Source organism: Anastrepha ludens, chromosome 4, assembly GCF_028408465.1.
Source record: "Anastrepha ludens isolate Willacy chromosome 4, idAnaLude1.1, whole genome shotgun sequence".
NCBI classification, from domain to species: domain Eukaryota; kingdom Metazoa; phylum Arthropoda; class Insecta; order Diptera; family Tephritidae; genus Anastrepha; species Anastrepha ludens.
Genome location: NC_071500.1, coordinates 71,810,998 through 71,838,800, shown reverse-complemented (window position 1 = coordinate 71,838,800; position 27,803 = coordinate 71,810,998). Strand labels below are relative to the sequence as shown.

Below are 27,803 nucleotides of genomic sequence, written 5' to 3'. Positions count from 1 at the left end.
AGACCATCTACGAAAAAAGTAGTGCCAACTTGAAAACCTAACCTCTAAAAAAACACCCTTTATTTGCGTTAATTATAAGTTATTATTTTGTATTGTTTGCCATGGTTAATTTGCTTTTTATATTATATTTATTTAGTTTACCAATGCAATTTGGAGAACCTTAAATGAATTAAAGTAAGAGACAAAAAATAATTAAATAAATAAAAGCCAAGAGTTTCTTTGTATGAGTAGAATATCATTTTTATTAATAGCAATTTAAATTAATTAAAAACTTAAATATTAAACAAAATAGATCAGCGAAATGTTAAATTAAATTGGTTACGTAAAATAATAAATAAATAAGTGATTTAATATGTTACTTATTATTTTACAGTTGCAGTTATACAGTTTTCGAAATCGGTTCGAGTACAGATTTTCTAATTAATTTTTTGTTTCCTCTTTTTTGTTTTCTGTTTGTACAATAACTATTACATATGCACGTATGTATAACTTACACATAAGTAAATATACAAACAACGCTTCACATATGTAAACATATTTGATTTTGTTAACAATATTTCATAAATCAATTTATAAAATATAAATGTATTTATAAAATACCCACATGTTATATATGTATGTATGTATGTATGCATGTTCGGTTTTAAATTCAATCAACTTTAATCAAACACTTTTAATAACAAACCCTAAATCAAAGTTATTGCAATTCGCTCTGGCATCGTGCGTGATGTTGTGTTGTTGTTATATTTTAACCTTTACTTCACTTGCTCATACATACTATAGTATATATAATATTTATTGTATGTATGCGTGCATTTATAGCATATGGGTGCACTTATCTATATTCATATATGTATCGTATGTATGTAAATAATATAATTTTTCGTTACACAATTGCTTTTCTGACGTTAACATTAATTGTTTATTGTTTTTTCGCTCATTTTTTTGTTTTTTTCGTTGGAAAGGTAAAAGTATTAGAAGAAGTCAGTTTGAAGGTAGGATACTTGAAAATGGGTTACATTTACTCTACAGAAGATGCAAAGTGTGCTCGTATATTTATACGCCCATTTTCATATAATCACCATAAAAGGAAACCTACATTTCTTACTAATATTTATTTTTTTAAAGACTATTACATCAACTGACTATTTACTTGGTAGAAGTATGTCTTCATGTTACATTGCAATGAATAATTCCTTCCTTTATTTTTAGAATTATTAAAAATCACGACCACATATTGGAATAAGTTGGGGTTTATCACCGAAAGTTCTTATACTATTACATAATCTCTTGAACATCGAGAATTTCTGTTTCGCGTGTAGGATAAAAGAATGCAGACATGATAAAAAGACATAATCACCTGCATTCGCATTTATAATTGACTCATAGAGAACAAATCACTCAGTCGTTGAAAATTTTTGCTCATAGGTATATCTTTTCAGTGTATTTCTTCGTATTCTTTATACAATATGTATGCAAGTATGCAAGTATATTCTTCAAGTAAGGCGTTGACTTTGAAGGCGTATATGCCCCTTTTCGTCTAACTGCAAAACAATGTCATATCTTTTGAAGTATTTTTATGGAGATTCATTTTAAAAATTTTTGTGAAACTCTTAATATATTTTCGCTTGTATGTGCTAGAAACCCATGCCTCAAGTTTTCATAGTCATTGTCCCTCCACCTTACGCCGATGAGCCTGATGAAATATAATTTGCTCCGCCCACATTAATTGATATATTATTCTCACTTCCGCCCACCAGTCCGGCCGATAGCTCGCTGGCCTTATGCGTTGGCGAATGATTTGGTGTTGAGTTACTACTTTTCGGTTTACGGAACCAATTACCAAGACGCCTACGACCTAGCGAACCAGTTTGGCACTCAGTCACCGCTCCGCTACTACAGCTAGGATCACGTGTTTGTGATTTCTTCGGCAGCGTATCACAGTATTTGTATTTTACTGGCGACTCGGGCAACGAACTATCCCCACCACTGGTGGCCAAATTGACGCCAGTATTTGCAGTGCTAACGTCAGCCATGGACCAGTGACGCGTTGCGCTAACAAAACTAACACCGCCACCACTACTGTTGCTGTTTTCATAATCGGGCAGCTCGTAGTCGGCGTCTGACTGATCGGAGTAGTCGCGCTCATCGTAGGCATACTCGAAACCGGTCATTTCCGAGATGTAAAATGCCTTACCGCCAAATTGTCGTTCCAGTGCTAGGGTGCTGAGAAAGCGATGCTTGCGATTTGCTGAACGGAAACTAAAATCGAACCACTTGTCACGCGCTTCACAATAGATGCGCAGTGAATTTCGTATATTGTGTCCAAACATTTTGCCATCGCGCACATTTACCACGCGACAGCGATCGAGAAAGATGCGTCCCTTGTAAATGAAATGGCTGCGTTTAATGATGTCTCGTTTGCAATAGATCAACTGGTTGTCGAATAGAAACAATGTGCAACTACTGTTCCAGAGATTTTGCTTTTGTCGAGTGGCGTCAATTTGCAAGAAGAAGCGTGTGCTATGAAGATGGAGTGGCGGTCCTTTGAAGTTCTGGAAACTCGCTTGATGACGTGCAATTGTCTCACTGTGACGTTTACCTGTGGTGGTATGAAGACAAAAGACGCAATTAAATAATTTTCAAAAAGAAATTCAAGATTCTTTCTTTATAAATACCTTCATTTACCGCTTCTGTTATGCCGCGCATTGCCTCTAATGCTAAGTCGATTTTTTCGTGGGTATCAGGTATGTCCATTTGGCTTACATCAAGTTGCTCATACTGTGCTAATTCATATTCCGGCGCTTCGCCACATTTGCCAACTCCTTTAAGTATTTCGCTAAGATGCAGTGGATAGCGACAGATGCGTTGCACAGGCGCCAACAGATGTGCCGACAGTGGGAGCTCAGCGAGATTCTCCGATTCGCGGCAACTAAAATATTATGAAAATACATTTAAACTTCTATATAAAATATATTATATGTATAAAATATGAAAATACGGGGTGTTCCGTCAAGGCCGCATAATCGGAAATCTGACTGAAAACTTAGGAGTTTTTTTGAAAAATTTCATTTCGTTGTTCGTTTATTGTGTCTGTTGATTTTATATTTAACATTGCTATACTCGGTATACGCCACGCCTAAATGCGTATCTTAGAGTTTCATAGCTCTTAATGATTGTCGTAGAGCTAATGTGGAGGCATTCAACGGAATAGTGAGGTCTTATTGAGGTGACTTTTTAAGTACATCCCAAGTGATGTAAATGTTTCATAAAATTTTTAGAAAATTTCGGATGTTAAGTGAATGAAATCGTAAGCTTTTAAATATGGCAAATTTATTCAGTGTGGCTTCTTGGGGTTGTGTTCGCCGTGGTACGTTGAAATCCAGAAACGCTCTCCATTCATTGTATGAATGTACAAAGTTAGAAGTATAGTATGTGCATATGTACGTGTTAATGAATATATCAAGTGACTCCTTGTAAATCTCCAAGTCAAGTATTAAAATTTGCAGCAATATCAGAACGCATTTAAAATTGAGGTTACTACATCCATATTTTCATTCTTCTGATCTGCTGTTATATTTCGGACAAAATATTTATCGATATGAGGTATTAATTATTACGAAAACGGAAACAATACAGGAAATTCGAAAATTACAATCTGCAACGCTCAGATGGTTTATCAGTGATGTTATACTATTTTTTTTAAATATCGGAATGTAACTTTGGGGCACAACACGCCTCCAAACTTTTTATTCCCTACATTGTCGTAGTCGAGGGAATTTATTCGTAACTAGCACTTCGGTAGTGCCCGGGGTCAAAATCCACAGTGAGCATGAAACACCAAGTGATGGAAGAAGTTTTTTCTAATAGTGGTGCCCTGCGGCAGCAATGGAAAACCACTGAGTGTATTTCTACCTTGAAAAATATATATTTATGTATTTATATATATAATTGGCGCGTACACCCTTTTTGGGTGTTTGGCCGAGCTCCTTCTCCTATTTGTGGCGTGCGTCTTGATGTTGTTCCACAAATGGAGGAACCTACAGTTTCCCGCCGACTCCGAACGGCAGATATTTTTATGAGGAGCTTTTTCATGGCAGGAATACACTTGGATGTTTGCCATTGCCTACCGAGGGGCGGCCGCTATTAGAAAATTTTTTTCTTAGTTTTGGTGTTTCACCGAGATTAGAACCCACGTTCTCTCTGTAAATTCCGAATGGTAGTCACGCACCAACCCATTCGGCTACGGGGGCCGCCTTGAAAAAGCTCCTCACCATCTGCCATACGGAGTTGGCATTAATTGGCAGGCCTCACGATTTATGGAACAACTTCAAGACTTACACCACGAATTGAAGGAGCGGCTCGGCCAAACAACCAGCAAAGAATGTACGGGACAGGTATATGTATATACTTACTTATGTATATATAGTATAGTATAAGTAGTAGTGTGTTTAATAGCAGCGCATTGTTTTTAATACCGCAAAAAGTTTTTAATATTTATTTGTTTTTATTTAATTTTAAGTAAAGTTTATACTGTAAAAACCACATAGCTCAAAGTTTCAAATATTGAATTTACAAAATATAAAAAAAATTCAACAAAATTTGCATCAAAATTTTAAACGTTTTAGTCAAGATTTTTGGAAAATTTCGAGCATGGAGTCTCATTGAATTTCGGTATAAAAAATTGAAAGTTTGAAATTGCTTAATTTTTTATAGCTGTTTTTGTTGGCAATGTTGTGCATTTCGAATGCTCGAAAACAAGAAAATGCGTACCCGAAATTTTCCTAAATATTCTGCCTAAAAGTTTGAAATTTTAATGAAAATTTGTTGACTTTTTATATTTTAGTCAGAATTTAGTGGTAGTCAGAATTAAAAAAAATGGATTTTTTTTGGCATTTTCTTAAAGTATAATATCTTGAAAATATTTGAAGTCAATCCGACAAATACTTTTCGAGTTATTCAACTATTAACAAAGGACGCTCGGGCGTTCCGGAGCGTTCGCAAAACTTTTAATGCGTTTTTCTTAAAACTATGTTTTTTGAACTTGTGATCAATGTAACTTAAAAACCCCTTGGTAGATTTCAATAAAATGTATACTGCTTTTGAAAAACATAAACAACTCATGAGTGATCAAGGGATTTTTTTTTTTAATTTCGATTTTTTTTAAGAATTAATTGTCGGTTTTTTTCTCGAAAATCTGAAAATTATTTCCTGAGGCCGTCATATTGTTAATTTTGAAAAAAAGCTTTGATTCAGATTATATATGAATAAAACTCATTTCTCTTGTCCGATTGATTTTTGATGAATCTCCAAGGACTTGTGATGATCACCGCAAGGGACTTCTGGAGAAACGCGCTCCACACAAAGTTAACGTTATAGGTATTCAAAATTATGAAAAAATGAATTATACTATTTTCTAATTACAAAAATTAAATAAATAGTCAAAATTTTGCAATATGTCACACTGCTGACACATGTGTAAAGTATATTACTCAGTGGGTCAAACGGGGCATCAAAACATTGAAAGATTTTTCCAATAGCGGTCGCTCCTCGGCTGGCAATGACTAACCCCTAAGTGAATTTCTGCATTGAAAAAAAATTCTTGACTTGGAAGTTGCAGCGATCAGGAAGCCTGTGGGGCAGCGCAGAACTGAACCTTTAGGGAGAGATGTTTTTGTTGTTGTAGCATTGTTCATTTTATTTATTTATTTACAGCTTCATAAGACCAACCAATAACACAATTTTCACCTATATTTATGTGTACTCGCATGTTTTCAACAGCACAGAGCCGTACAGAGTAGAAACATCTATCATACATCTTAATATATACATTATATTGCACCTATAATAATGACGGAATGGACATGCTCCCGAGCAGCCTAATGACAGTTTACTTGCGGTCTGAAAGGGCGAGTTCCAGAGTCGCACTGCTTGGACGTATGGAAAGAACTAGTTTTAATGTCGATTTCCGGCAGTGTTCTTTCACTGATCAAACACTATCTATTGAAATAGCAATTTTGCTCCAATTTAGGTTGCAGACTGATATTTTGCAGTGGTGATATAATTTGCTTTTAAATTTTTGTATGCTATTGGAGCTTCTTATACCTGCTGGCAGTTCGCTGTGTATTTGCATACCTTTATAGTACCTCGTAGCCGTAGCCGAATGGTTTGGTGCGTGACTACCATTCAGCAGTGCGTAGGTTCGAATCTCCGTGCATGAAAATCAAATAATAGAAACAGGTTTTTCTTATAGCGGTCGCTACTCGGCAGGCAATGGCAAAGATCTGAGTATATTTCTGCCATGAAAAAGCTCTTCATAGAAACCATTTGCCGTTCGGAGCCGGTTAAAAACTGTAGGTCGCTCCATTTGCGGAACAACATCAAGACACACACCACAATTAGGAGGAGGAGCTCGACCAAACACCTGACAGAAGTGCACGCGCCAATTATTTATTTATTTATACTACAAATCTTGCTTTAGTTTTTCTGTTTGGCAAAATGGAAGTCTAAATTATCGCTAACTCTTGTTTTGTAAGTGTGAGTATCACTAGTATATAGTGCCTAACCCCATTCTTAATGTTGTAAATAAATTTCATAGTGTGCAAAAAATATTCGTTTACACTTAACGATTTTAAATTATTCAACAGCAGAAAAATTCCCCAGAAATGCTGCTTGTGTGGCAGTTCTTGGCTGGAGATAAAAACGCTCGTTCCGGTAACGAAAAACCGAATGTCGAGGAAGTGAAAAAACTAAACAGTGGCAGATATTGATATTTTTTCTACTTACTTGTCTAAAATAGTTCTGGCATCTTTGATACGATCATATGTCTCCAATTCGATTAGTGCGCGTGGATATGCATTGCAATAGGTTGAGTAGCAGAGGAATCCCTTATGCTGGAAAGCGAGTAAAATCCACAGTTAATATGTTAATTGGTACCACTAAGTTTATCTAGCTCACCATTTTCAAAAAAACTTTGGCAACTTGATTCTGCTCGATGCCCTTGCGTAAGGCCTCCAAAAACTTGCGTTGAAATTTATAGATCGCAGTTATATTTGAGAAAATCAAACGAATACTATTCGGCGAGAATATGTCAATACGCTTACTCATTGCCGGCAAATAGCTGTTAATGGAAAGATTACATGCAAACAAGTTTAGTAAAAAAAATATTAAAAATAAATCTTCGCATTTCTTACCCCTCACATATGGCGGCCAAAAGTTTCACATAGTTAACCTCAGTGTCAAGCAACTCTTTGACCGCACTGCGTCGCAACATATCCGCACTATCGAGTATCACATTAATGCTGCGTGATGGTGCCAAAGCGTTTGACGAGTCCCCACACACGCCACCACCACCACCACCACCGGAATTCGAAGGCGCATTCGGGAGACTAGCATACGAGGGCGATTCAATTACAATTGTTGTCACATTATTCTCATCAACTATGGTGGCATCCAAGTCACAAGCAACCGTTGATTCTGCTTCGGAGGCAGTCATTGCTGTCGTCAATGACGGCATTGTGGTTGTACTAGAGTGTATCGCAGTTTTCGATGTTGCAGCATTTCTTTTGAAGCTGCTACGTTTTGCTGTTGGCGTTAATTCTCCAGACATCGCGATATTTGCCATTCGAGAAAGGAAAAACACATCAGTCTTTGGGTTATGTATGACGCGCACGAACTCCTTGGGGAACCAACCTAGCTCAGGGTCAAGTATTTCTTCGACTAGTGTATTATTCTCTTCTTTGCGAATGCGTCCAAACCACCATGGACCGACTTCTTTGCGTAGAATTTCGATTAGTGTGCCACGTTCGAGGCCGAGCTCTTGCTGACCAGCGGCGGTGAAGCTATACAACACTTCAGCGTAAATGGGGTAGTAGTTTGGCGCTGCAAGAGAAGTAAGAAATTATTAAACATACCATGTGATACATACTCGCATGCATATATTTATATATACACAAGTAGATTGAGTAGGACAAACGGCAATTAAAATGCAGACATTCGAAAAGCTACTATGGGTTAGTTAAATTTAATTACGCCGCGTTAAGTCACCATCAATTGCCATCCAACAAGCCGTTCACGGCAACTTACCTTCCTCATGTGAATTTACACTATCACTGTCACTGTCGTCCAAATCTGGAAGATACAAATAAAACCGAAAGCGTTACCATAAATTTCACGTCAAGAGTTGCTCGATGAGGTTGCCTTTAGGGACTTACCACCAGTTCGACCGATGCCGCACATATCTAAGCCATTGGGTTGGCTTAATGAACGCGCGGGTAGTGATTCGGGTGCTTCGCGTTCCATGCTGCCACCATGAATATCCATGCGTTTGAGTATCTTTGCTTTGGCACTAAGTGTCGCCATGGTTGACTTATCTGTGATGCTTGTGGCTTTAGCCGAGTTGGCGCGACGCACTGAATGCATTTTTAGTGGGACCTTGAAAGAAAAACCCAGTTAATTAAATACTAATTAAAGTTCACAAGTGGCATTATTATTGATTGCAGAGAAATCACAAGGGAACAAAAAGGCTTGAACCATTTCATGCGTAAGTTGGTATAAATGTGTGTATGAGAAGGTTGGTCCATTGGCTTGTGTTTTATATCCACCAGTCTACTATGTAATATAATACAGGGTAGTCCATACAGTGGATATTTTGTAATAAAAAAACTGACAAAAATCATAGCTTTGAACTATGAGTTTCTGGTTATATCTTGAGTTTCTGGTTACAATCTTTGTAACAAACTGAGTGATTTCGCAGAGCTCAAGTGGGTTTTTGGTGGGTTTGGTTGTCACAGAAGCAGCCTCCTCAACTTAGCTTAACCTAAATCTAAAATCGGAAAGAGTCCAACTTTCGCTAAGTTTTAGCCTCTTTTAGACAAAATTATCAGCCACTGAGGAGGCTGTAGGTATACAGGGAACCGTTCTCATTTTTGATGGTAACTAATTCACAATACGCGTAAGGGAACTACAATCCCTTACAGTAATATCATCGCTTGAAACTTACCTTCTCATTAGCATGGCGTTGCCTTGCTGCCGCTGCACTCGTACTTGGTGGCATACTGTTGTCCCCACCATTCGCTATGACTAAAATACGCGAGAATTGCTCGTCATTATCTAACTCAATTTGTATGCCTGAATCACCACTATTGCACTTGTCACGCCGATTGTACTTTGTCTTGCGGCGTTCCTTTGACGAACGCCAAATAAGTGGACCGAAACGGTATTTACCCGTAGCACCGTCCAGCACAAGGTTTGATGTGGATTCTGAATGATTTTCAGTTGTCATGGAGTTGTTACTACCAGCGCTAGCACCACCACCGGTTGCGATTGTTGTGGATGATGCGGATGCTGCATTGCTCAATACAAGCGTCTGTGTGCTGCTACTGTTTGCAATATGTGGTGGTAGTTGTTGTTGTGATGGCTTATTAAAATTGGTTAGCGTGCGTTTGAACTTCTGCAATACACCTACACTCTGGCTATTTGGCAGTCCCATTGGCTTGCCACTCACATTGCTATTCTTCGTTGTCACAGTGACCATCGTCGGCGTAGATTCGCTGGATGCATAAGCCGAAGTTGAAATCTGACTGAAACACTTTAATGTAGTTGGAGCAGCGGTGGTGGTAGAAGCCTCGTTTTCTTCCTCTTGTAAGGCGTCTGTGAGCGAGGGACTCGACACTGCGCGCACTTGATGCGTCTGCAAAGATGAAGTGGTGATGTAAATAAGTGGTGAGACATACACAAAATTGTATTAAATAAATTAGTTGAACTGTGGGTGGATGTAAGGGAAGGGATGAAGGTGTCTAGAGGAACATTTTGACATTTTGACTATTTATTCAATTATTTTTATTTATCTAAATTATTATTATTTTGAAATATAGAAATTTTCTAATAAATACCATATTAGTCAAAACGTTTTGGGCTTTTTACAAAGCCTTAAAAAATTCGACAAAATTTCAACATTTTTAATGAGAATTTAAAAAAGCAACTGTGTACCCAAATTTTATAGACCATTAAATTTAAGTATAATAAAGCGACAGTTCGAAGCGGTTCAAAATTCTCGTTGATCCTCGATACATTTTTTTCCTCTTGCGTGCTTTCTTTATATAAAAAAAAAATGGGGGTTGTTTGTATGGAAAAATGCGCAACACGGTCAAGGAAAAAACTTATAAAAAATAAACGGAATTCTCTGACTGATTTAAACTTGCACTTCATTATACTAAAATTTATTAGACTATAAAACTGCGTATCTATATTTTTCTAATTCGAAAATTTTAAATTTTCATGAAAATTTGTCCGATTTTTCGAATTTTCGTTAGACACTGAACTACAGTTTTATAAAAACAAAATGATGAGGTGCTCTATATTTTCACGGGATGTGTGCATCATAAAATACATATTTGTATGTATGTATACTCGTAAATTGGTATATACACTGAGAGTGGCTTGCATTTAAATTTCGCCGAAGCAAACAGTTTGTCATTCCTACTGGGTAGTGTTTGTGAAGCAATATGTTTACCTATCAGCTGTGAGGATGTAATAAATACCAACAAAATTAAGCCAAAAGTTCCCATTGCGACGCACATTTACACATGCACTATATTTGTATATCGATGAGACCATAAAAAAGAAGAAACAAATGCATGAATTTTTGTGCCATTCTGTTAAAACATAATCGCATTTAAAGCAGATGAATGCTGATAAAATTGATTAAATCCTAACGTATGCAAGTAAGCATATTTGTGTTAATAGATAACAGATATATGTATGACCGTATGTGTGCTTTATTTTTGTGCATCCCACCAGCAAAAGAACACCCGGAAAGCGCTTATATTCGACTTAAAGTTGCCCTATTTTTGTTTCCTTTTATTTGTATATTGCGCAGTTTTATGTTTAGCCAGAGTTTCCCCAAGTACCCATTCACAAAAGTATCTAAAGTATCTATTTTTTATTTTATGTATGTATGCACATGATGTTTACTTCCACAAACAGAGGGTCCTACAATTTAACTCCGCCTCCGAACGCCACATGGCTTTTTAAGCTTTTTCATGGCTTCATGTGCTTTCAACTCGAACCGGTTATATCAACTCAAGTAGGGCATATTTTTTTTTGTTGCGCTCCACGTAATTCGTTAATATTCCTAGTGTTTCTTTGGAGGTCAGATGGCCACTGTACTAATAAAAAATATCGAATATTAGGTCGTAAAAAGCTTAGAAAACTTCACGATTCTAGGCAGAGGGATGCAGCTGAATCGACTCAGATCGTCGTCATGATCAGTTTGGTAAAATTTGTACGCCCTTCTCCTTCTTCATTAAAGGTAATAAAAGCAAAAATTTTCTTTCTCTTGATCAGCTGTACTCTATGGAAATTCAATTCATATTAAAAAAATAAACAAAAACTATGTTGCATACTCTATCCCATGATGTGTCGGGAGCATTTTTATTTTGATATAAGAATTTTCAAAAAATTCTACTTCTTATTGCTTCAAACAAAATTAAAAACACTGGGGCTCCAAATATATGTATAAAAAATATTCGTAACTAGATTGAAAAGAAGACATATTTTCACCAACCTCCAAAAATTGATAGTTTAGGGCTATAGAACGAAAATTAACTGGGTCGTTTTCGAACCATGTTTTGAGCTTTTAAATTATTTAAACTGACTTTTTTCGACTAGAGCAAATCATGTCAAACGTAACCTATTCGCAAATGGGCGGAGAGCAAAACAAAAAAATGTACAAAAATACATACAGCTATCGACAGTGAAATAGCGAACTATGGACAGTGAAATAGCTTACCATGCGCCAGGGCAGCCCTATAGCAACTAATTATTATTTATTATTATTTATGCGAATTATTATCTCTTAGAAGATTTTGTGATATTCGTACATATTTGTATGCCAACGTTATACTGTTAATCGGTTCTTTCTAATATTGGAAAATAAGTCTCATTAACTTGTTTTTTGTTTCATTTTGCCATGTTTTATTCGAAATGCAAATTATTGCGTTGGACAAAGAAATAGCGCGGCTATGTTTTCAATTATTATATATATATATCTATATATATATATATATCTATATATATATATATATCTATATATATATAATATATATATTTATAATTTGGCGCGTACAGCCTGTTTGGGTGTTTGGCCGAGCTCCTCCTCCTATTTGTGGTGTGCGTCTTTATGTTGTTAAACAAATGGATGGACCTACAATTCTAAGCCGACTCCGAACGGCAAATGTTTTTATAAGGAGCTTTTTCACAGAAATACACTCGGAGGTTTGTCATTGCCTGGGGAGAGGCGACCGCTGTTAGAAAAATGTTTTCCTTAATTTTGGTGTTTCCCCGAGATTCGAACCTACGTTCTCTCTGTGAATTCCGAATGGTAATCACGCACCAACTCATTCGGCTATGGCGGCCGCCGTAAGATAATTAAAGCCAGTTCTTTCGGTAAATTCTTGTGCGTTATTGCAAATATAATTGTTTCCTTTAAAATCATAATTGGGCACGGAAATGGGACGTCACTGCTCACTTGGAAATAAATAAAAATTACTTGGGACCTCTACAACCCTGGAAAATAGAATAGAAATAATGCGGAGTTCACGTAAAATGGTATACAATACTACGAAATGTATTAGTCGAGTCAAAAAGTATGGTTCGAAAGACACCTGCGCGAAGGACTACTTACACAGTTCTGCAGGATGAGATCATCATTAAGAAAAGCAATAACGCTGGAAGTATTGTACAATAAATGAGGAATGTAGCCTCGTGGTGAAAATAACCAAGAGTTCAATCCCCGGTACACAACAAAGACCGTAAGGCACGGTGGGGGTAGCTTGAAAGTTTGGGAATCATTTTCTTGGAATGGAGTTGAGAATAAATGGCAGTATGGATAAGTTTTCAAGATAAATCTGAAAAATATGATGAAGCCATATTCCTGCGACTCGATGCCACTAAACTGGTTATTCATGCATATAGAAAAATTACTTAAAAGTTGGTTTTCCAAAGAAAAAATTACAATTCTGGGTTGGCCAGAACAAAGCACTCAACACCGAGCACAAAGCACATTGAAAATCAGTGGAACGTCGAAAAAATTTAAAAATGCCAATGAACTATGGCAAGGAGAACAGGAAGCGTGGAATACTATTCCTTTGGAGCGATTGCAAAAGTTAATAGAAAATTTACTTCGCAGGTGCGATGCGGTTTTAAAAAATAAATTAATTTAAAATGTATGTATACTCAACAAAATACTAATCAAGCAAGTAATTAAAAAACAAATTTAATCCATTTGACATAACCAATTTCTTTTTTCTTGCAGATCGGTAAAAGTTCACTACTTCAGTGTCTAGTACAAAATGTGATAAATTCCGATTTTTCGAACTCTTTATAATTGTAGATATTGAAATGTTATTTATTTCGCGTTTTTTTTATTAATTTTTTGATAATAAAAGAATAGAGTTGTGCAATAATAACTGTTTTACTAGGTAATCCAGTAAAAATCAACATCATTTTATAAAATATTACTGGGGGGAAGTGCGCTATTCCTCTGTCCATAGCTATATACGAGTATATGAATTTGATGAATGTGAATTCGATTACACGCTCTGAATATTCGATTCAGTTTTGTACATACGTACGCCAAAATTGTTCGTATATCCTCTGCATATGTCTTACATTAAAGAATGATTGATAGCTCTTTATTTGGAACAGCTCAACATGAGGCAAGGAGCACACAGAAAGGTACGTAAAAAACTATTCAAACGTTTTCACTTGTATTTCTTTATGCAAAAATAAGTATCCAAGTGCCTCCACATATATATGTACATATGTATGCGAACAAAATGCTCAAGAGATCGCTATTTTCTCTGTTAAAACTTAAATGGCTAAGAGTCACAAAGTTGCTACTTGATGCGTTACTCATTTTTCCGCTTAAAAATCTTCTCATTTTAATTGTAATCTTAAAGTAAATAAATGCAATGAATTATGAAAGTTTGCGAGTATCAAAAATATGCGCTAAACTAAATACGTGAAGTTATGGATTATATTCGCATACTCAATTTTTCATTTTCTCATGAATTAAATTTTTTACAGGATTCTAAAGTTTCAATGGAGCAAACTTTCGAAAAATAGTTTTAAATATTGGGTCGGAGAATAAGTTCATAGCGTTTTTATATCCTCTTTTATTTTACAACGATTTGTTTGCTGTATGGCATTCGATAGAACTCTTTCTGCTCGACAAAACCATGTTAATTGGTTTTTTGAGTTATCTAATTTTTTGAAATGGAATACCCAGGAGGGAAAAATCAATATTTTCGACACCTGCTCTTCTTTGCTTTTCATCGAGGTCAAGAAGCTACCGAAGCAGCCCGGGACGTTTGCGACGTATATGGAGAAGCTCTCATAGGCGAGTCTACAGCACGGAAATGGTTTGCAAAATTCAAAAATGATGATTTTGATGTCGATGACACGCCCCGCAACGGAAGGCCTTCTGAAATCGATGAAGAACGTCTCAAATCACTTTTGAAGGAGACCGGCCTCCAAACCAGTCGTGAATGAAACTCCGATTATAAAACGATTCTCAATCACCTTCATTCAATGGGGTTTCCCGAAAACTTGGGAGCCTGGGTGCTTCTTGAGCTCAACGAAAAAAACAAAGAAAGTCACCTTCAAATTGCTTCTCAGCATCTCGCCCGTCATCGAGCAATACGCAATCATAAGCAGCGCTTTTTGTCACGAATCGTCACGGGAGATGAGAAATGGTGCCTATACATCAATATGAAGCAACGAAAGGAGTGGGTGGCTGCAGGAGATACACCGAGAGTCAAGCCGGATCTTCATCCAAAGAAGGGCAAAGAGGGCATGGTACACTGAGTATGCTCGAAAAGAATGCGACGGTCAACTAGGAACTCTACGTTGTCTAGCTACACCGCGTGAATAAAGCTATTCGACTGGTCAAACCATACTTCTTCACGACAACGCCATGTTGCACAAGTCGTCAAAGGCGCACTCCAAGCGCTCGAATGGGAGGTGCTTCAGCATCCGCCGTATTCTCCGGCCTTGCACCTACCGATTACCATCCTTTCCACTCACTGTCAAACCAGATGGGCGTTAACTTCGATAACAAAGAGGTTCTTAAAAACTGGCTCAACAACTTCTTTGACAACAGACCAGGCCATTTTTGGCGGAACCGCGAATATATTTATATCTGATTGTTGTTTTTTTTATATAATTATTGCTTTTTGTTTAAATAAAAAGTAAAAATAAAAACGGTACGAACTTCTTCCCCAACCTAATAGATATGCAGTAATATGTATGTGCATACCTCACCCACGTTTTTCTCGCTGTTTTATAAAAAGAAAAAAAAAACCTTTAATTTTGCTCTCATATAGAAATGAAGTAGACACAATGCATATCTTTATGTTTTTCGTTTAAAATTTTAAACTTTAACTTCAAAAACGGAGTTCTGAAAAGTTGCAATTCATTGCCTCTCCGTGTACATACATACATACGTACACGTATATGTAAACGATGTATTTGTGAAGACAAATTGAATTGCCATTGTTGATTGCTAATTGGCGCCAATTGTTTGACTTAATTTTACAGTTAACACTTTTTATGCTCCATAAATACATATATGTATTTATATTTACTGCATTTCTCTCACTGCTGCCAATGATTCAATTTACATATGAAAAAAACAGAAAAAAATATTTTTGCTTTTGTAATTAAGAAACTAAAAAAAAGTAATTTCAACTTAAAATATCGTCGACTACTCCACCTTTTCACTCCGCATAAATTTCCGACCATGCCGCCTACAATTGGCTTCATGCCCATGCTTGAGTTGTTGATCTCCACCAGGTGGTCCAGTATCAAAATCCCAAAACTTAATCAATCCATACGTATCAATCAATGTTGGTATGATGAGACGTTTCATTGTATGTAGCTTCTCAGCTCCCAATTATATGCATAACATTGATAAGGGCGGATGTGAGATAATATTTTCGAATGATATGTTCATTTCAATTTTCTTATCGCAATAAATATTAAGACCCTAGAATTGCCCGATCCACTTCTACTCCACTTCACTTTCACATTTTATAGCCAATTAACGTTAGCAGTCGTTAGATTTGCCGACAATGTCAACACCGTCGCGCTGATAAACCTCAACTAATTCTAAACACACCTGTGGCATAACAATTTTAATACAGGTGATTTGCTGATTTGTGAAATAAGCTCACACCAATAATAAAATGCTGAAGAACTCTCTCTCTGTGAAGGTGTATAACAAATTCCTGGTGCTATCAATAAGAGCAAATATTGATTAGAAAAATATTATCAGCAACGAACCACACAACCAAGGGTGCTAACAGCTGATAACCTGTGCATGGCACAAGAATATTTTGTTTTCCAGAGAGCAAAATTAAGTTGATGTTTCTGCATTCGCACTAGCAACATGTTGCTGGTCATTTACTTTAGCCACATGTTGGCAGTTGACAGGTGGTTGAGTCCAAACAAAATGTACGGTCAATTCCTTATCTGCGACCAACACACAGTGATTTGCTCAAACTGGCTATTGCTAACATCGTTGCCTAGTTGCAGGGGCGCAATGATGTCTGTGTACTAGGCATGCCAGATCCAATCCCAATCCCGGGATACCGAAAAATTTTATTAGCCGAATTGAAAATATAGTAAATTTATGGGAATTGCTTTCTTTGTAATATGCTCTGGTCAAGATTAGAGTTTTCTTTAAATGCTTTTCTGTTCTTACATACACCTTGTAATGACAATAATAATTATTAATCTTATCTTTTTATATCTGACTTTAATTATATACAGATCTTTAAGAGCAACATATCGCAGAATTTCCGATTTTTAGGTGCAAATAATCGCCAGAACGAGTCGAAAATTCAAAGGTTGGTAAAACAATTTCAAGAAACTGGTTCTGTCGAGTATAGAAAAAGTCAGACTAGCAGACCAAAAACTGAACTTTTATTGAGAACATTGTTGCTGTAGCGCAGTGTTATTGAACAACCGTCAACGTGGATATCTCGACGTACTCAACAGGAATCGACTGTTTGGCGGTCGCAGAATTTCCGATTTTTAGGTGCAAATAATCGCCAGAACGAGTCGAAAATTCAAAGGTTGGTAAAACAATTTCAAGAAACTGGTTCTGTCGAGTATAGAAAAAGTCAGACTAGCAGACCAAAAACTGAACTTTTATTGAGAACATTGTTGCTGTAGCGCAGTGTTATTGAACAACCGTCAACGTGGATATCTCGACGTACTCAACAGGAATCGACTGTTTGGCGGACTTTACAGAAAGATTTGAATTTGCATGCTTACAAAATTCAATTAATTCAACAATAAAGGCCACCAGGCCAAAAGGCCAAAATGAAAGAGCTGTTACTGCCAATGGACATTGCTATGGATAATTGATTCAAGACTTTTTGTGGCCTGAGCTTGAAGGAATAGGTATTGCCAATATCTCTTTTCAATAGGATGGAGCCACAAGTCACACAATATGGGAAAAAATTGCATTATTGGGATCTAAATTTCCCAGTTGATTAATTTTAATTCTAGTCTGACAGCCTGTAGACGTTCTCATGGTGGCCATCGAGATCTAGTGATTTAACACCTTGTGGCGTTTTTCTTTGGGGACACGTGAAAGAGAAGGTCTACGTCAACAGCACAGGGTGACATAGGGCAGCCACTTTCCAATTCGGTTGTGGAAAATTTCACGAAAAGGATATTGTCCTGTAAGCGTGGACGTGGTGGTCATTTGCCTGGTGTTATTTTTCACAATTATAATGAAATAAATATCCGATCATTTATATTAAAAAATATCATTTTTCTTTGAATATCAAAATAACACCTCTTATTGGAAACCCCTTTATGTACATACATCCATAAATGTTCAATCAAATGTAAAAGTTGAAATAATTCTTTTCACTGAGCACTCAAGCTATAGAAATTCAACAGAATCCATAAATACCTTTTATAAATCACTATAAGTTTTTTATAAACTGACCTCCCACAATGACTCTGACAGTTTCAATGCCATTAACTTAACTTTTATCCATAAAACATCTATAACAACAATCATTTGTACAGACAAATGTATGTATGTATGTATGCTCTTACAAGCAATTTACTGTTTTATATTAAGTATATTTATGGGATATGATCATTTCAAGTAGATGTCAATTGGCTGTATTTAACCTATTGTATCTAACATTGTTCGCGCATAAGGACGAGTGCAGATATGTATTTATGATAGATAAAATGTGCTCTCTTGTACATATTTTCTATTGACCATTGTAATATTGATATTGATAGCCTTGCATTATTGCGTTTCATACAATATTTATAGGAACTGCAATGTTCATTATACATATTTCATTTGAAATTGTATATATTGTAGGTTCATATACAGCACACATTTCGAACTCGGTGGCCACTTTGGTGCTCTCCTTGGGTTTTTGAGAAATGTGATTTGAATTAGACTGGGAGTACGCACCCAACTTACTACACGAGAATGCCTCATGATGTCATAACTAAACGTGTTGTGCGTTGTGAAAGCGCCGTTTGATACGACCTTAGCTCAATGTAGTATTTGGGAGGTACGAATGAATCGGAGCAAAAATGAAGCCCACTTTAGGAAGTAGGTAGTTGTAACCTTCATAACTTCGTAACCTTATGGAACGTATACTACAGTAGAAAATGAAAATTTTTTTATGCATGCATTGAATAACATAATCTTTTGCCATTCGACTGACTCCATTTCTTCATGTGCTATTTCGAAAACCCTTTGGCCTCAGTACAATACACGAAGGACTCAGAAAGTCCTTTGGACTCCTTGCCAATCCATTTCCAAACTCGTAGCTTTGTTTACCTGTCACTGGTCGATTGACACACACGCGAAAAGGCTAGGGTTACCATTTAACCCCCATTGTAGAAGTTGTGGGGACCTTTCAGAGAAGGATACTGTTGAGTACTTTCTCTGCAAATGCCCGGGTTTGGCAGCAAAACAATTAAGATAACTCAATGCTCCTTTCTCCGACAGCCTGGGGGAGTGCGCCAACCCAAATTCCATCAATCTTCTCCATTATATCAACAGTTCTGGCTGGCTGTACATATCTGCCTGTTGGAGGTCTCATAATGGTATCAAAACGGCTCTTTGGTGCTACTTGAGGAGTGCCAGACTTGCACTTCAACCATTTCACCTACCTACCCGATTAAAGTAATGTTTTAACGACTTATTAGGTGACTTCATATGCAAATGCATCCGGCTTTGTTTTTTTACGAGATTATTTGTTTCGTTAGTTTTAACAAGAAGCTCATACTCATTTTAGCAACGTCCCACTAATCGAATGCAAAAACTTGTTCAAACTCCTTAATTCTGTTTAGAAAATCTCTCGAGGGCTTTAGAAACGTAAACCCAAATGTACACCAAAAACGACATGACACAAATTTCACACATTTTACAAAATGTTTCAAAATTTCATCAAAACGTTAATTTTTTTAAACAGAATTTTTAGAATTGCAGCCCATTGAACTTTAGTATAAAAAAGTGCAAGTTTCGAATGAACGCAAAGTACTGTTTTGGATAATTTTTTTCACTCAGGAGTCCCATGCAAAGTACATGCTTAAATTTCTCATATAGAGGGAAAAGCCAAACACCGTCAAAGCGGCAGAAGAAGTTTTGTCTAATAGTGGTCGCTCTTCGGCAGCCAATGGCAAACCTCCGGTTGTATTTCTGCGATAAAAAAGGAACTCATAAAAACCTTTGCCATTTGGAGGCGACTGTAGGTTACACTCCACAGACAGGTGATGGAGTAAGTAATTGCTATAACTCCTAACACAATTAGCTTTTAAGATTTATGTTGTAAGCCTACTTTTATAAACGAAAAATTAATAAATGCCGATACTCTATCAATTTTCTTTTCACTACTGGCATTACTGCGAACGTTTACAAAAAGTTTGTGTCCGCGAAAAAGCTAAGGGTTTGATCATATATGTATATACATATGTATGGGATATGGGATAAAGTCCACTGTTTCTTGTCGTTTCTGTGACTAATCTTACGAGACTCCAATGCACTTTCTTCTTGAATATAGCGCTATAGCGCGGAAAAGGTTGAGATATCCCGGCTAACTGTAGTCAGAAGAAACGCACAGACGCTCAATCGAACCCAGCTTTATCCTGAGCTTAATAAGGAACCTGAGTCTGGGTGAGGTACCGTGATGAGCAGAAGGCACAAAAGATCAAGAGGTCGAAGTGCAAACCTCGAATCAATCTATTTATTTATATACATATGTATTTCTGCTATGAAAAAGCTTCTTATAAAACTCAACTGCCATTGGGGGTGGTATAAAACTTCAGCTTCCTCCATTTGTAGGACAACGCCAGGATATAAGCCATGAATTTTTGAAGAAATTTGATCAAAACCCCTTTCTACAAAATATTTTTAAATGCCTATATTCAGACCGATAGCCTTTATTTTTTAATTTATACCAGGTCGCACAAAGTTAATCATCCTATAGGAAGATTTATAATTTTTGCAAATGGCGTCGTACATCAATCAAATTTGACACTTATGACACACTACTGACTACACAGCCGCAGTATACCAACTGAAAAGCAATGGGGTGCGAAAAGGGCAAATTAAAGATTTCCATCATATATGTAAATATGTCTCTGAATGAAACTATGTATTTGGTGTTTTGATGTGAGAAATTTTCATTTTGGTAATTGTTCGGTTGACCGGAAAACCGCTGTAAAATTTGTACACTTTCTTCCATTTCCCTCTCGTATTTTGCCACAAACAAATTTTATCAACATACAAATATAATTGTATGCACGTATATAAAGTGAATATAGTAGGTATGTGGGCAGAAAAATTCAACACAGAGATGAAAAGTAAAACCAGAGTGAAAAACAATTTCAATAAGACGAGGTGTAAAAAATGTCCATTAAAGCCACTTTATGTACATTTAAGCAAAGGTAGGCAAAATATGGCAGACAAACTACATATAAATTAGGGTAAGAAGGTAGATGGAGAGAGAGCTCTAAACTTCACTAAGGACCAATATACTTATAATTGGCCTTAATGGACGTAGTTGGAAAAACTACTACAGAGAATGTCGTGAATGACTGAGAAGATGATGATAAGTATTTATGTACGAGTATATCTCTGTTGGCACACTCGTAGTGAATTGAGTACTACTCGTACAACTATATACACGTACGTATGTATGGTTGTATACACAAATATACATACTAAGAGAAAACGGCGGAAAACGTGAAAGGCAAACGAAAAATCAACAACAACAAAAAATGAAATAAAATTATGTTGTAGAAAAATTGAAACTTGTGAGTAATGCGGGCTCGTTGTGCAGTTATGCAGCCAGTGAGCCATGGAATTTACTTCCATGGAGTGGGAAGCAAAAGGAATATGAACAAAATTTATAATCAAAAATAAAATGAGTTAGAATTTTGAAAAGTAAAAGAAAGCAAATAAGAAAGTTAGGAAGTGCTGAATTCGGTCCAAGACGAACTTTATATTATATATCCGCACATATTTTAATGAAACTTAATTTGAACTGGCTGTGGCACAGACAATGGGAATTATAGCTTGTACCCACGGAGAAACGGGCGGAAATTCAGTCTTAAAATATAAAAAACTAGGCGTGGCTTTTGTTCAATCTCCACAAGAATTAGTCGGTTAGTGGTCTACATGATAATGTTGGAGGCAATAAATGTACCGAGTTTGAGAGAGTTTTATTAAGTCGTTATCCAGATACCCGCATCTATTTTTTTTTTTTTTTTTTTTTTTTTTTTAAATTTTACATGCGTCGCATTTATTTGTTTGAGTTCCTCATTTGTACCAAATTTGAGGAATTGTGCTTCATTCATAACAGACATAGAGGTGCCAAAGGGAGGGAGGTGGGCGTGGTTGATGACAGATTTCGCTAATTTTCTTAACCGAAAGACCTTGGATAAGGAGTAAAATGTGTACCAAATTTCATTGAAATACTTGTATAGTAAATATTTTTAGCATTATCGCACGCACGGGGTGCGGACAGTAGGCTAAATCGACTCCTCCCATTGTCTCAGAGCTTTGATATATAGATGCATACATGAATATATATATATATGTATATATATATATGTCTATATCTATCTCGATTCCTTTGTGCTGTTAGATACAACCATTATGTAAACAAAATTATATCATAGTTTCCTTGTTAACAAATGCGCGCGGGAATAAAAAATGTAGTTTGAAAAGCGTAGTAGTTGGTTGCATTTGTCGTTTGATTTGCTCTATACGAATGCTCGAATTACGTAGAGAGTTGGTTATATTGAGGTGTATTCACATAATCATATTTTTTTGTGTATGTATGTATATGTATACATATGTACATATTCATAGGCTAACATGTATCGAGCGCATTTGTATTATTTGTAAGAAATGCATAGAGTAACCAAAAAATCAAATATACCATAGTTATAAAAGAAAAAATGCACAAGGAGGCATGCCTATATTCCCTTCGCTACAGTTGAATGACTTGCGGTTTTATCAATACAATTGCATAGGTGTGTATTTGTAATTGATATATTAATTGCATCGAGTTCGATATACATATAGGTACTTGTAAAGGCCGAAACTGAGTGAAGTGTGAATGTTTCACAAGAAACCTGTAATACATACAACACTGCTGTGTATGTGTTGTAATAAAGCCATTGACATTTAAAAATGTCAACGCCTTTGATTTATTAACTGTCATCAATGCGCACACAGAAGTTCCATGACTTTGCTCTGTGTGATATCACATGACAGGCTATGTCACGCTGTGATTGCATCTACCTACATGCATACATATGTGCATAAATATAAAAGAAATAAATGAAATTGGATGCCCTGATTCTTCTATGGCAGCAGAAAGGCTTCGTAATATTAAGGAAATATCTATTATTTACTAAAAAATTGCAGTTATTCGCGCAAAGGAGTTTTCATTAGGAGCTTTCGTACTTTAATAGTACGAGTATAAGTATACAAGTATAGCGGTCACCTTGGTTAAGCTACAGCTGCCAAATTTAGCAGGTGTAGTTATTTAGTCTTGATATTTAACTATGGGACGCCACCTTGTTCAACAACAACGTGTTAAAATTTATTATCAATTTCAATTTACTTTTCACTAAACATTTGGTGTGCTAAGTTGATGTCGATCTTACGGATGGCGCGAAATGGGCTGCCAGGACTTAACAAGTATTTTCGAGAAATTGGATTCATCGATTTTTGTTTTTTCGATATTTCAAAAATATAGTATCTTAAGAAAATACTGTGAAACTTTCATGGTGAAATTCCCAATATTACGGCTTCTACAGCACATTAACTAGGTAGAGAGCGGTCCGCGCGCTCCTGCACCTCAAACTTTAAATTAATTTGTCTCGAAACGACTTTTTTCGGCCTGGTGTTGTCAAAAAAAAAAAAAAAAACTATTCAACCGAATCGTCTGAAAATTTAATATGTTGTTCACAACGTCAATGGCTCTAGCCCGTACTAGAATCATATTATTATTTCAATTATTTCGTATTCGTTTGATTAAAAAACTAAAAAAAAACGAGTCAGAGTGTTAAATTCCAAACCGCGCCATTTTGTCATTTTTTTTTTGTGTTTCAGTTAAATACATAGAAGAGCCAAAATGAACAACACCGTCTAGGTGAAATTTTTTGGGAGGGCCAACTACAGCGCCAGTTTTTAAATGATTGTAATTAAAAAAAAAAAAAAGTTTTCATTTTTATATGTAAAGAGGTTAAATAAAAGGCATAAAAAATTTGAATATCGTGTTTAATTTTTTTTTTTATTGTAAAAACAAAATCCTCAAAATATTCTAAATTTTCGAGCTCTAGACCACCGGGACCCCTTAAACTCAGGGCTGCAATTACAGCCGCATTTCACTTTAAATTAGATATACTGAGTCAAATATAGTTTGCAACTGCTGGGCACGCGTCAGTCACCTAAACTTTACTTCAATAAAATTTTATATATTTCCTTTTTTTCTTCAATCTGCCAATTTTCGAATAATTTAATCAATTTTAGATGTTAAGTTCACATTTTATATATTTCATATAATATACTCATACATATTCTAAACTAGGGTAAAGAACTATAGCTCTACTATACACTTGTGGGCATGCCTTTACCATTTATTTATTTCTTATTTAATTTTGACAATTTTTTTTTATAAAAATATAGTTTATACCTCTACGAAAACCAGTCAACGTTTCAAAGTATGTGAAAATTAAAAAAAAAAAATTAAATTTTCATCAAAATGAAGCATTTTTTCAGGTTTAAATTTTAGGTGGCTCAAAAATCGGTTTGATTTTTGGCTTCTACTTCCTTTTCTCCCAATATGGCATTTAATATGAAAATTTGTATACTTAGCTTTAATTCTCACATTTTGTAGTGTAATAACTGCGTTGTACAAGTAGACCATTAAGAATGGAATAACTAATAATCAGTTGAACTGAAACCTTTGAGGTCTGCGATGTGTAATTAATATGCTGTATGGATGCCTCTCAACGGCCTGCTATCAAATGCGAGGTGCAGCTTTAGTATACTCGTATGTAGATAGCCTTTGACAAGGGCTGAAGTTCAGTGTGCCAACGCCAATTATGCGCATCAAATATTTCTTAAGCCTATTGAGAACGGCAGTCGTATGCTGACGAATAATAGGTGCATAACTAAGACAAGATTATTATCATATCTATTGATTTTTGGAAGCAAATCATTGGCTTAGCTCGAGCGAAAATTTGAAAAAGTAAAATATGGCTAATATATGAAATTGAATTTGGCTAGCTGAATTGCTTTACTTCTTATGTCTAATATTGAAACTAAATATGAAATTTCAATTTTGCTCCCAACTATTCCATATAACTAATTAAATAATTGGCACACTTCTGTTAGATGTTTTGCCGAGCTTCTCCTCCTATTTGTGGTGTGCGTCTTAATGTTGTTCCACAAATGGAGGGAACTGCAGTTTTAAGCCGATTCCGAGAGGCAAATGGGTTTTTATGAGAAGCTTTTTTCATTGCAGAAACACACTCGGAGGTTTGCCGACGCCTGCCGAGGGGCGACCGCTATTAGAAAACACTTCTTCTATTATTTGGTGTTAACGCACGGAGAATGGTAGCCACGCACCATCCCGTTCGGCTGCGGGACGAATTAGCGGCATCACTTGCGTTTTGTTCTCCATGTGCACGCACATACATCCATAATTTGCGAGTATGTGTACACATACCTACATACAAACATATGCATATTCTTCCAAATGAGCAATTGATTGCAACCGCTGTTGATACTAATTGCATTTACTGGGTTTCATACGAGTAATGGCTATCTCTAATGCTGCTCACCTCTCGTTCCTAGTTCTGGTATACATATGCTCCATTGCCACTTTAAGCGAAGTACGATTCCAGCAAATAATAATAATAGGGGCTTACAAGTGGCTCTATCAGAAAAAGCGCAACATAATCTCTATCATTTAGTCTAGCACAATTTCGAGCAAAGGAGCAACACGAAATACAAAATGTAGGACAGCTCGTTTGAATTACATTTGAATCTGATGTAGATATTCGATGTACATACATACATGCATATATAGTTACGTTTGCATATGATGTACATTCAACTGAAAATCGAATGCTCTTATGCAAAGTGCGATTACGCTAGCGTTTCTCTTGCAGATTAAGAATTATTTTTCTGTTATCTGTTATTTCAGTAATTAGTTCGAGGAAATGTTTCTATGAGCCATACATAAATTGAAAAATTATCTTATTTTGCTTTATTTATAATTTGTATGCTGAATAAGGTTAAACGATTCTTTTCAGCATTGAAAATTTGCATTAATTGAATTTAATGATGTGGAGGTTTTCGAGAATTCTAATAAATATGTATCGCTCAAAGATTATAGGACATATTATAGAATTATGTGCAATACGAGTGACTATTAAAATATTTGAAAATAAAAGGTGACACAAAAGTAATCCCCCTGACACTTTTGAGCTAAACAACTGCGGTATATAAACAGATAAGCAATGCAGCGTGTTAAGGCTAAATTAAAAAAGTTTGGACAACAAAAATTAATTATTGCCAACAAAAATATTCGCTACTATATAAATAAATAAATTTATAAATTTCTTCTTCTTGATTGGTGAGATAACCGTTTTAGCGATTTCGGGCGAATTTAACAAAGCGCGCCAGTCGTTTCCTTCTCGTGCAACCGAGGGGGGTCCTGGGAATAAATGAATTGAGTTGAGCTAGGTTATTGTACGAGTATATGTATAAACATTTGGCATTTTTTCCACGTGAGTTTGTGACTGAAAAAAGTAGCTAGCCGGTTGAGCTCAAATTCACAAGATGAGTTTGCATTCCAACCAATTAGCAGAAAATCGAAGAATTTTTCTATAGGTGTCGCTGGGGTTGAGATATCTCTTTAAATCGTATTTATCACCCGATTTTGCTCAAATTCAAAAAACATACATACTTATATACATACATATATTATCTACAAGAAAATAAATATTTTATCCCGCAGCGAAGCGTGACCGATTTATTAGTATTAAGTAAAAAAAAAACTAATTTCACTTAAAAATTTCCAATATTTCAATTCAGTTTTCCTTACTTTTCACTCAATTTGTACATATATGTACATACCCTATGACCAGAAAGTACAGGCAATGTTTAAATAAAACAAAACAGAGTTAAATTTCCACCAAATTTATTTTATCTCCCGCCTGAAGCAACACACTTGTACCTACGTTTAACCCAGTCCTACATGCACCCCTGGTGGGCCGACGAAGGGATGGCCTTCAGCTCCTTCGTCGCATTCTCTTTGATCTCCTCTATCGACTGAAATCTCCTTCCACGAAGTGGTAACTTCAACTTAGGAAACAAAAAGAAGTCGCGCGGAGCCATGTCAGGTGAATACGGTGCTTGCCCGATGGTATTTACTTGGTGTTTGGTCAAACAATCCAGCACAATTTGGGCTCGGTGCTATGGCGCGTTATCATCATGCAAAAGCCAAGAATTGCTTGCCCCCATTTCCGGCCGTTTGCGACGTACAGCATCTCTCAAACGCAGTAACTAAACCAATTCCTTTTCCATTCCAGCAAAAAGTACTATAAAACAACAAAAATTCATACTTGTCCATACAATGGTGCTTATGAGCACACAAGCTCTGATATGTATGTATGTAAGTTGGTTGCCGCCAGCAAATTAGGGAAAAATGAAGCCACACCGAAGTAAATGATGCAGTTAAAATAAATACTCTTACATTTCATTTCTTACGATTGTTCAGGGTTATTCATAAGCACATACACACATATGAGTATGTGTGTACGTACATGTACACTGGTCTACCCAGAAACTTGCAAAGGAGCAGGGCAGGAATAACACTTGAACTGAGGAATTGTTAAATGATCCAAGATATAAGATATGCCGTTACTGTTAAAGCTTTTTTGAGAGACAAAGTGCTAAGTGTAAGCGCCATAGTCGAATGGTTTGGTGGGTGACTACCATTCGATAGCACCTGGGTCATCAATGCTTTAGATTAAAATATCTTCTCTATAACCGAGTCGTTCCAAGGTCCCTGCTACCACTTCAATGAATAGTTCAAATAAGGTAAAAAATTGATACTCATTTCAAAATAGTAATCTGGCAGCAAGAGCACAATTGAGAAAAGAGCACAATTTGATCATTTTCGTAAACGGTGTCCTGAAAAAAAAATTGGTCAGAAAGAAAA

At 36.1% G+C, this 27,803-nt stretch overlaps 1 protein-coding gene across 3 annotated transcripts in view; it reads right to left on the bottom strand.

Annotated features, from left to right (window-relative positions):
- Positions 1-214: 214 nt before the first annotated feature.
- Positions 215-27,803, bottom strand: part of LOC128859758 (uncharacterized) — a 114,471-nt gene continuing 86,882 nt past the window's right edge. For all 3 annotated transcript variants that reach the window (XM_054096816.1, XM_054096817.1, XM_054096815.1), the window contains exons 3-10: positions 9,002-9,691; positions 8,214-8,433; positions 8,086-8,130; positions 7,194-7,881; positions 6,958-7,120; positions 6,787-6,893; positions 2,679-2,932; positions 215-2,602 (exon numbers count right to left, since the gene is read on the bottom strand). In XM_054096816.1, coding sequence (XP_053952791.1) covers positions 1,683-2,602; positions 2,679-2,932; positions 6,787-6,893; positions 6,958-7,120; positions 7,194-7,881; positions 8,086-8,130; positions 8,214-8,433; positions 9,002-9,691 — 3,087 coding nt within the window. In that variant the 3' untranslated portion in view covers positions 215-1,682. The remainder of the gene's footprint in view (positions 2,603-2,678; positions 2,933-6,786; positions 6,894-6,957; positions 7,121-7,193; positions 7,882-8,085; positions 8,131-8,213; positions 8,434-9,001; positions 9,692-27,803) is intronic.